The 11,302-nt window shown below is 40.6% G+C and overlaps 1 protein-coding gene across 1 annotated transcript in view; it reads left to right on the forward strand.

The window, feature by feature from the left end:
* The window catches only part of tln1 (talin 1), a 115,060-nt gene that overhangs the window by 57,144 nt on the left and 46,614 nt on the right, over nucleotides 1–11,302 (forward strand). The window contains exons 19-24 of the mRNA XM_030435216.1: nucleotides 2,528–2,695; nucleotides 2,819–3,113; nucleotides 6,986–7,152; nucleotides 7,265–7,393; nucleotides 8,675–8,788; nucleotides 9,200–9,313. Of these exons, the coding sequence (XP_030291076.1) occupies nucleotides 2,528–2,695; nucleotides 2,819–3,113; nucleotides 6,986–7,152; nucleotides 7,265–7,393; nucleotides 8,675–8,788; nucleotides 9,200–9,313 (987 nt within the window). The remainder of the gene's footprint in view (nucleotides 1–2,527; nucleotides 2,696–2,818; nucleotides 3,114–6,985; nucleotides 7,153–7,264; nucleotides 7,394–8,674; nucleotides 8,789–9,199; nucleotides 9,314–11,302) is intronic.

An 11,302-nucleotide genomic window follows, 5' to 3' on the forward strand; every position in this document is an offset into this window, starting at 1 on the left:
TGTCAAATATATAGGGAAATTTCATTCATTTTTTGGTTCTATGTGTATATCGCAGTTATTTTCTATTTGAATAGCAAAAATGTATTTTTTAGCCACAAAAGGACAGTAGGCCTATATCATGAGCCTGTGCCACAAAGCTGTTATAAATAAGTCTTTTTACTTTAAGCTTTTTTAATATCTCCAAATCTGTGTTCTGGGCCACTCCTTCTGAATGAAATTGCAAAATGTTTGTCAGCTGAAATTTTTGAGGGAGAACCCTCAATCCTCTGTTAAAACTGTTTAAATGCTTCCTATGCCCATGGGTTGATTCCTATCTTACAACAGCACTGATCTAATTGATAGAACACAGGACGTTTCTTTCAGGAAAAACATAAGAAAAGAATCTATGTAAAAGCAATCCAGTTGGAGAAAAAGTACATTTGTACTCAAACAGTTAAGTTCGAACTTGCTTTTACAAAATTATTGTCACTTGTCCATATTGCCATCGTAATTTTTATCCATCATGACTCCATCAATAGAAGCTGAAGGTATTTTGACACAACACAAGCCTTTCTAGACAAAGCTTACTTTATCATCAAGAAGAACTCCTCATTTAGTTAGCAAGGCTCTTTAACATCTCCTGAACATTAAAATAAACACCCTTACCTTACGCAATATACAAATGAATATAATATATTCCAGTAGGTGTGTTTTTCTCTGTATTTCTGGTTGTAATTGCCTGCATATATAGGCCATATTGAATCTATCCTGTGAAAGCCGTTCAGAATACCGAAGACAGCTCTTACAAATGAAGTTAAGGCCAAATTAAAAGTAAGATTAAAATCCTGTTGAAAATGTGTTTTTTTTCACAGGGTGGTTAGAATCACTATCGCTCCTGCTCAGCAGGTCGGCGCCTTGCATGGCAGCTTCTTCCATTGGAGAATGGCTGTGTGCGCGATTATGTAAAGCGTTCTATAAATGCAAGTCCATATATTGTTATTGATTTGAAATGGCTTTTGAATAGTGCATTTGGAACCACAAGGGTCAAGTAAAATTAACCGTTTAAAAACCAACTTCCTAACAGATACAATAATGCCTGAGTAACTTTTTACACTGCAGCAGGATTTTCAGGCTACTTAAAACCGCAAAGAACAATCTTTATTTTTATTATATTCGTATGAATGCTGAAGGCATTGACAATGTACGTACATGTTCACTTGTAAATGTATATAAACTTTTGACCATGACTATATGTACTTCTATGAATGGGATTCTTTATTATTGTTTTGAGAGCTGGCATGTGTTTTACATTTTGGCTAATAACTCATGAACAATAATCCGTGTACCCTTCGTTCTTTAGTTTTTCCGTTTCAAAACCAAATTAAAATAACAGAAAAACAACTTTGTTTTTCTGTTATTTTGTTTTAAAACCGGAACGGAAAAACAGATTAACACAAAATCACACATTTTGTAGCTGTTATTCTGTTTTAAAACAAAAACAGAATAACGTGAAAATTAAGTTTTTTGATTTTTACTGTTTTGTTATTGTGATATTTGGAAAATTCGGATTTAGGAGCGGCAGCGCAGTAATTGTAATTCATGTAATTCACACAGAAAGCTGCGCTGCCGCTCCTAAAGAGACGTGACGGTAGACGTCATGATGATGACGTCGGGGTGTTTCCCCTGCGGTTATTTATCAAAATATACACCTGCACCCGGCATTTAAAGGGGACCCTGCGGTTTTATTTGGAAATAAATGATAGGCTACATTTACACCCCGCTCTGTACGCCGGAGCGGCGGCGGCCATGCGCATCCGCGATTCATTTACAGCCTGGAGGCGGAGTGCTGTGTGTCTCCTCTCTGCTCTGACTGGACTGCTGCACAAGGCTACTGAGAGACTGACCGCCTGTGAGTGCTTTTGGACGGGGGAGGGACTCACGGCAGCACCCGCTGCTCGTTGAGCACAGTAACTGCAGAGTGATACGTGCTTTCAAGTCAGAGTGTCCAAACATCAAAAAAGTCTCCAATAACACCAGTGAAAGTCGCCCTTTAAATGCCGGGTGCAGGTGTATATTTTGATAAATAACCGCAGGGGAAACACCCCGACGTCATCATCATGACGTCTACCGTCACGTCTCTTTAGGAGCGGCAGCGCCGCTTTCTGTGTGAATTACATGAATTACAATTACTGCGCTGCCGCTCCTAAATCCGAATTTGAATGAAAAGTATCCATGAACATGTGCTTGACATAATTAAAGTGTTTTGTAAAACATACTACTTAACTGCTGTATTTTGTCAATGTAATATTCCTTGGTGATCAAAATTCAGCAATGTTGTATAGATGGGTTTGCTAAAAAATTCTGCAGGCCACACACAAACATTTGAGAAATTAGGGTTAGGGTTAGCAACAGCTGTAGAAGCTTACAGCTTCCAACTCTTGCATGCATCTTCCTCCTTGCACTTTCTAGTTAATGACTTTCCCTACTTCACCAATGAGTAAGGAGTGGTCAGTGCTAGGTAAGAATAACTGCTGTATGTGTTTGACAGGACATGCTGATGCAGCTAGCTAAGGCTGTGGCTAATGCTGCAGCAGCTCTAGTGCTTAAAGCAAAGAACGTGGCCCAGAAGACAGAAGACTCAGCCCAGCAGAACCGGGTCATTGCTGCAGCCACTCAGTGTGCTCTGTCCACATCTCAGCTGGTGGCCTGCACCAGGGTGAGTAGTCTGAGACATATGTGACATATGAAAGTAGTGGTAAACAATGTTGTTGTAGGAAGTTCAGAATTTGGATTTTCTTTATGTATGTGGATGTAATTTATTACTTCACACACTTGTCAGGTGGTGGCTCCAACCATAAGCTCCCCAGTGTGTCAGGAGCAGCTGATTGAGGCAGGCAAGCTGGTGGCCAAGTCAGTAGAAGGCTGCGTGGAGGCGTCACAGGGGGCCACTAATGATGAAGGCCTCCTGAAGCAGGTAGGCGTGGCTGCAACAGGTGTCACTCAGGCCCTCAATGAGCTGCTTCAACACATCAAACAGTATGCCAGTGGAGCCCATCCCATTGGACGCCACGGAGAAGCCACTGACCGCATTCTGGATGTCACGGAGAATATCTTCAGCTCAATGGGAGATGCAGGTAAGTGAAGGGTGCTAAATTCATGACCACAAGGTTCACACAAATCACATGTTTTTTTATTAACAGCTTAAAATAAACATGGTGCATAAATCTGCCCATGCCCCCAACATTTTAGCTTTTGGCTAAACATACATACTTGCTCACATATCAAATAGCAAATATTTTAAATCCAACGCAAAGAACCCAAAAACCTCATGAGGTGTTGAAATGAATGTGACACAATTAATAGAATGACTAAATGGGGCATTTTTTACAAAATATGGCCAAATATAGGGTATTAAATCACTCAAAGGAAGATTTAACATTATCAACAGAGTGTGAAGAGACAGCCATGTTGACATTCAGCCAAAGACGTCCATGCACTGTGTTGGTGTAAACGTATAACAGTTGCGAGTCCAATAAATTAACACATTAAACTCCCAAAATGTTAATGAATTAAATACTTTAAATTCTGTTTTCAGAAAATACAACTGTATATGTAGACAAGCTTTCAGCCCCTGCTTATATCTGACTCTTTCTTCTCTCCCCCTATATCCTGTGCCAGATGGCAGCAGGGACCGGTTTCATGTATGACATAATTTGATGGACCGTCAATAGTCATAGTCTCATTGCTCAAGGCTTCCTTTCCTCGCTCCTTGTATCCTGTATGACTTCCCTGTTTCCCTCCTTTAGTGTTTCAGCCACACCATTAATACATTGTTTTGGCTGATTGATTTCAGTCGGTTTTAATTTTGTGATTTACTCCGGCATATACATCATCCAACACCTCACCAAGAGGAGGACTAATTGGTAAGAGCACAGGCCTCCTGGATTTGATGGTCAAGATGACTTATGTGAGCTGACTTATGTGGGAACATGAATATCAGCTGGCTGGTATGGAACTGAGGGGACATGGGCAAAAAAAAATTATTGTGTTTCTGGAGGGCATGAGATAATATCGCGTGAGTGCGAAATAGTTTGCAAAAAGCAAAAATCACAGAACATTATTTATTTTTCATAATAATCACTCTAACATCAGGCAGGTAGAAATAGAACAGAACATTCCTATATACTGATCTCCTGATTTTGTATGATTTAAGCATATTCCCTTCATTATGAAAGTCGAGACATTGTTGAGACATTTTATATTGATTAACAGATCCTTGACTTGACCTTTGTTACACTGTGGGAGCCCAGACACGGATACATTTGTTTAACTCTTTCGTCATATTGTGGGGAGAGCTTAGATCAGCCCTGTGACTATCACAGCATTCAAAACTTGAAGCCGCTCTTACTTTTGATCCTTGATCATTACACTGCCCATATAAGTAACACTTTAATGTAATGTATTTTATCCAGGAAGGCCAGCACTCAGTTTACCTATTGCCTCAAAACAATTGTGTACTGAGCCTATGCAAATCTACTTAGACACACTTGAGACCTTGAGTATTCTACAGCCTTGTTGTGAACTTCTGTCTCCATTGCGTGAATATAACTCTGAGACAGCCACAGATTTGGACTTCAAGGAATTATTTGTCCCCCACACAATCATCAGAAAAAAGTAAATCCCTAAGTGTGGTGTTAAAATTATGCACAAAATGTACAAGAAATTAATTCCCAAATGATCTGTAGGAGATGTGAGAAACAAAAACATGACTGATGTGTATACTACAGTCTCTTGTTCCTGTGATACCTTAACTAGTCTAGATTCCCCTGGGACTATCCTAAGACTAATTCTTCCTGTCACTGGGTAAGTAGAATCATAGGCACCGATTTATGTTTTTGCCCGTGGGTGCTCAATTTTTTTTGGTGCTCAAATGGTAATGATTGTCACAAACTGACTTTTATTGCATAGATAGTCACCAACCACAACTAAATACGACACCATACAGTCTGAAGGCAGCAGTATTATGCACACTGGCCACAACATAACACTATGTCGTTTGCATGTATAATTGTATAAGTAACCTATAGCAACACATAAGCAAAAAAAAAAATACACAACTTGGTATTCATCACGTAATATTTACATACAAATTGACCACATTAACAAATATTCATTACGCAGTATTAATTTACACTCGGCACATTTACGATATCAGTGTGTATTTTTCAGTACAACCAAGGAAACAATGAAGCTAAGTTCATTACATCCATTCGCAAAATACACTTTTGACACATGAAATCTCCAGCTTACTGTTAAGGAAAGGAAAGAAAATATTTGAGTCAGTCACTCACCACTGTCTGCTATTGTCTATTTCCCAAGGAGGAATGTGTTCCTCCTGGCAGCTGTGCGCGTGATAAACTCATCGGCTATAGCATCCAGATTGGGGCTCCTTGTAATGTTTTTGTGACAGTTCAACACTGCAAGGTGATTGAGTCTTCCCTGTCCCATCGTGGCGCGTAGATAAGTTTAAAGTCTCCGCAGGCCTGAGAAAGACCTCTCTGATGTGCAAGAGGTCACAGGAACAGTGAGTCCAAGTCTGATCAGTTTGGTGAGTTCTGGCAGCAGGGTCCGCAGCAGCTCGCCATGCTCTCCTTTCAGGAAACCCACAGCATCTCGAAATGTTTTTATGCAAACACCCCTCTGTTTAGCTATGTCAATGAACATGTCACAGTGAAGTGTCAGCCTGCCTTTAACCAGATCATCTCCATGAAACTCTGTGATGCTCCCACAGTCACCTTTTCCCGTCACAAAATCCTCAATACTGCACATGTGTTTGAATGCAGCTTGACTGAACCTGCAATCCAAAGATGAAGTTGCAGTGTCCATTACCTGGTAAAACTGCTGTCTGAACATGGCTTCTGGTGACTGGAAACTGTGTGATGGTGCATCTCTGTCATCCAGTCGACATGGGGTTTTTCTTGGCCTTGGCAGGGCTGGGCTTTCAATGTTAAGGATATCAGCAGCTGCAGTTGTATTTTGCCAAAAATCTTGGCAACATCCGTTTTCACGAAGATGCTTGATGTCCTGTCGGAGCATTTCAATGAGTTGGAGAGCTTTCTGTGAATGCAGTTGGCTGTGCTGCAAGTGTGCGATTGGCTGTTTCTGCGCGCAGAAAAAACATCAACATCAGCTTCAGTGAAAAAAATGTACTGAACTTCTGCAGGTGCTGAAGTAAACCATTTGCTTTGCCGCCTGCGTCACCTTTATCTTCTGAAGACAGGTTGTCAAGAAATTCCAGTAGTGCGCTGTAATTTGAAGAAATTGACTGCAGCGAAGCAGCTTTTTAGTGTCCAGTGCGTCGGGCACAGAGAGCGCAGAGACGGCCCATCTGCACTTTGGAAATCCTGAAACCAAGCCAGTCGTTTTGGGGAGTTATCAGCGTTATGAGGTCACGAATGAGTGACATGAAGTTCTGACACTCGGGAATGTTATGGGCAACATCCTGCACCACCAAGTTAATCACATGTCCCATACAGTGGACGTAAAGTGCTTCAATCTTTTCTTTTCTTTTTCTTTCTTTTTTGATCGGCCATCCCGATTGGCTAGTGGGTGCTCAACGTTGTCAGTGGGTGCTCGAGCACCGAAGCACCCATGGGATCGGCACCTATGAGTAGAATTAGAAATGAGAACTTATATTAGAAAGAATTAAAACAAAAAATGAATGATCATTTCTTAATGCAAGTCTTTGAGGGGCCTGAGCACAGGTTAGGTATCCTTGAGCTTTGTCACAATCCTTTGGCCACTCCCAAGCAGTTCTTTTGGTTTGTGAGGATGCATTTGCTCTTGTCAGTGGTTTTAATGGTATTTGTTTAACTTGTTTCACTCATTCACTATATATTGATGGATTGTTATATATTGATGATATTTTACAATGATAGCAGTCTTAAGGGTGGAAGTCATTAAACTTGTATATGTTCTACCTTTTCTCTCATGTTTCACCCATTAGGTGAGATGGTTCGTCAGGCTCGTATCCTTGCCCAGGCCACATCTGACCTGGTCAATGCCATCAAGATGGATGCAGAGGGAGAGTCAGACCTGGAGAACTCGCGCAAGCTGCTATCAGCTGCCAAGCTTCTGGCTGATGCCACTGCAAAGATGGTGGAGGCTGCCAAGGTCTACCTTTGTCTTTTTCTTTCACATGTCTGCGCTTAACACAATAATATAAACTTCATTTCATTGAGTCTGTTAGTTTAATGAGTAATGACCTGTATGCATTTCCCCCCAGGGTGCAGCAGCAAATCCTGACAGTGAGGAGCAACAGCAGAAGTTGCGAGAGGCTGCTGAAGGTCTCCGCATGGCCACCAACGCTGCCGCACAAAATGCTATCAAGAAGCGGCTTGTCAACAAGCTAGAGGTAAAAGCAAGGAGGCAAAACGAAGAGTTAGAGAAATCTTAATGACATTCACAAGCCCTGATTGTGTTTTTTTTGTCTGTATTTAATTGTTGGATTGATCAGTGGAAGGCAGCACAACAATTCCTCATCAGCTTGTATTAAAAAAGATTGAACTGCATTAAAAATGTATGTATTATTGAGAGTGATGGATTCAACCATTCCATATCCAACCAGGAGTTGAGGAAAAGTGCATTTGTTGGGGTCTATTTTTAGTGGCTGAATAATGTAGATTTTAGAGAATTTTGCAATGGTGTCAGACTTTGGTGCCACCTCTATTGTACTATATGGGAGCTGCATTACAAGCAGAAATTTTATGGGACTAAAGGCAAGTCAAATGAAATGCTTACCATGGTAGAAAAAAAAAACGATGCAAGTTGAGTGTCTCTCGAAAATGTTGCAAAATCTGTATTCTGCATCTAAAAAAAGCACTGTAATACTTAAAGAAATAATCTCTGCCGTGAGTAAGATTAAAGTATTATTACATTTTAACTAATTTATTAACTTTAGTCTGTTACTAACCTCAATCAGAAGCTTGCAAACCCTTAGGAATCTAGCATAAGATCAATGCAACTTTGTTTGCAAATCAAGGAGATGTACCTTAAAGATACATGAAACACTAGTTAAACACAAAATACCAGTGCCCTCAATACCCAGACTGATTACTGAACTGAAGTTACTTGGACATTACTAATTGGAGACCAGCAGCAAATGATCCAATACACAAAAATCAGTCATTAGTCTATTCTGTGTGTGAACTCATTTTTGTAGAGGTACTTCTTCATCAAAATTCATACGCAGATATGTTTGGTTTTGATCTGCAGCAAAGTCTGTCACCAATGTTAAATTCATTGACTTAATGTCCCTTCCCTTTTTACAGGTTCCTTGTCTGTGACCAGTCTTTTATAATGTTAAGATGTTTTCCACATAACCATAACAACCACAGTTTAAATCTTGCCTTTATTATAAATCAATAATAATATTATGCTTTTGTTCACTTTACTGTTAACTGTCATTTATGTGGTTGAAAGTGTCAGTTAAACAAGCATCCCAGTATTGGTTCTGCTGATTAGCTGATATTAGTTACTGTTGTGCTACTGTAGTGCTGAAGCGCTACTGTAGGGTTAGTTGGTTGTAGTGCTCTCTACTTTAATCAGTTCTATTTATATACCATGTATATTATTGGTCATATGCTAGCATGTATATGCTACTGTTTAAAGCTGGCACATGTCTGTTTCCTGTCAGAATGCAGCCAAACAGGCAGCCGCAGCAGCCACTCAGACCATAGCTGCCGCTCAGCACGCCGCCTCTTCCAACAGGAACCAGGCTGCTCAGCAGCAGCTTGTCCAGAGCTGCAAGGTAGACACATTCACCACCTGCCTCTATCTGTTCATCTCAGCACAGATGGTTTTGAATTCAAAATAAAACCTTTTTTTCATTTACACTGTTTTCTCTCACTTTCTATATATGAGCCTTTCACATTCTTTATTTGCAGTTCCAACTGTAATTCCAAGAGTCATCCACTCCAGTTAGAAACATAGGAGCATAATACTGACTTGTATAAAATACATAAAATGAACATTTCTTATTTTTTATGAATGTTTCTTTGCCCCAAAATATGGTATGGGACATGTGTAGGTCTGTGTGCTGTACCAGAAAATACACACTTACACCCTTAGACTTAAAATGAGTTAAAAAGATACAGGTAGTTCCATTGCATTGTTTGATATGAGGTTACAGTATATCCTATGTTTATGTTTCTGTCATCAGGTGGTGGCAGAGCAGATCCCTCAGCTGGTTCAGGGAGTCCGAGGCAGCCAGTCTCAGCCTGACAGCCCCAGTGCTCAGCTGGCCCTCATCAGTGCCAGCCAGAACTTCCTGCAGGTGACTGTCACATCCAGCTTCATTCACTTGGTGAACAGGAACAACTTCGCAAGATTTTAGTAAAGCCCTACTTACCAGAGTAGAAGAGTAATTTGACAACAGAGAATAGATCATACATTGAAAGGACGGTTACAGAGGTACAGCATTGATAAATACACCTACAGTACAAACAGATTGTGTATTTTAAGCTTAAGCTTTATATATATATATATATATATATATATATATATATATATATATATATATATATATATATATATTAGGGCCGGGACTTTAGCGCGTTAATTACGATTAATTAATTACACAAAAATTAACGCGTTAAAAAAAATAACGCATTTTAATCGCACTAATTTTTGCACCGCGGAACGTTTGTCACTGGAAGAGTTTCAGGGGCAGTGTTGGGAGTAACGGCGTTTAAGTATAATGGCGTTACTAACGGCGTTATGTTTTCAGTAATGGAGTAATCTAATGAATGACTTTTCCAAAAGTTACAACGCCGTTACCGTTACCGACTATAAAATGTGGCGCGTTACAAAGTTAAGTTTCTCATTGAAGCTGACTCGGCTCTCAGCGACCGGAGCGGCAGAGCTGTTTTATTTTCCTCCGGTGAGGCAGGAGGGAGGGGCGGGACAACCGCAGAGGTGCTGATTGGCTCTCTAAGGTAGAGTGAGAGTTCGTAAGCCAATCAGAAGCTGTGTTCGGTTTACACACAAACCACACAGCCTCGCACACACAAACTAGCAGAGGTGAGCTGCAGAAATGGAGAGTCCAGAGGGAAAGTAAACGTTTTCAAAGTGGAAGTACAGACACTACTTTAACCTACTTTGTCCACGTCCGTTTTAAGCAGCTCTAATCTAATGAAGCATCTCTCAACTGCACGCGCTTCTACAACACCAGTGGCCAAAAACTCCATTGTTGAAACTGTTGATGATGATAGCAGGTGTGGCTAACGTGAGCTCTGCTAACACAGAAGGACACAGCCGTCCGAGCAGCTACAGCTGGATGTTTCTGCTCCAGCTTCACTAAGACTTGTGACACAGACTGAACTGAATGCAATGATAGGCAGGTATGTTGTTGAGAACTTGCTCCCGTTATCAATAGCTGACTCAGACTCCTTCATTGGCTAAATACCAGGGAGAGCAGGTGCCGGTCCGCCATGCAGAGAGACATTTTCTAAATACATAGATGCAGAGTACATAAAAACAATGCCGAGCTCAAAAGGGGAAGAAAAGAAAGTAACGCAAGAGTTACTTTTCCTGGTAACTAATTACTTTTACATTGGAGTAATTCCGTTACTAACTCAGTTACTTTGTGGGAGGGGTAACTAGTAACTATAACTAATTACTATTTAAAAGTAACGTGACCAACACTGTTCAGGGGTACCGATTATACTGGAGCATCAACTAACGTTCATGACTTAATACAACAACAATGAACGAAGAAGCAGATGAGACTGCTTTGGTTGGCCCCGTGGATGGGAAATTTTGTTTTAAAAAGCGGACGGATGGCAGCGTAGATAAGAGCATGCTATTGCTGCGCTTAATGGCAAAAGAGCACGCGTCCCATGTGCCGAGGCTCTGCAGTGGACCCAGGTTCGACTCCTGGCCTGGGTCCCTTTGCTGCGTGTCACTCCCCCTTTCTCTCTCCCTGTTTCCTGTCATATCTTCAGCTGTACTATCAATAAAGCCATAAAAGGCCAAAAACATTTTAAAAAATTGCACTGGTCTGTTGGTCTTGAAAAAAAAAATATATATATATGTGTATGTGTGTGTGTATATGTGTATGTGTGTGTGTATATGTGTATGTGTGTGTGTATATGTGTATGTGTGTGTGTGTATGTGTGTGTGTGTGTGTATATGTGTGTGTGTGTATCTGTGTGTGTGTGTATATGTGTGGGTGTGTATATGTGTGTGTGTGTGTGTGTGTGTGTATATATGTGTGTGTGTGTCTATGTTGTGTGGTATATGTGTGTGTGTGTTATGTGTGTGT

The sequence above is a fragment of the Sparus aurata genome, chromosome 12 (assembly GCF_900880675.1).
Source record: "Sparus aurata chromosome 12, fSpaAur1.1, whole genome shotgun sequence".
Taxonomy (NCBI): domain Eukaryota; kingdom Metazoa; phylum Chordata; class Actinopteri; order Spariformes; family Sparidae; genus Sparus; species Sparus aurata.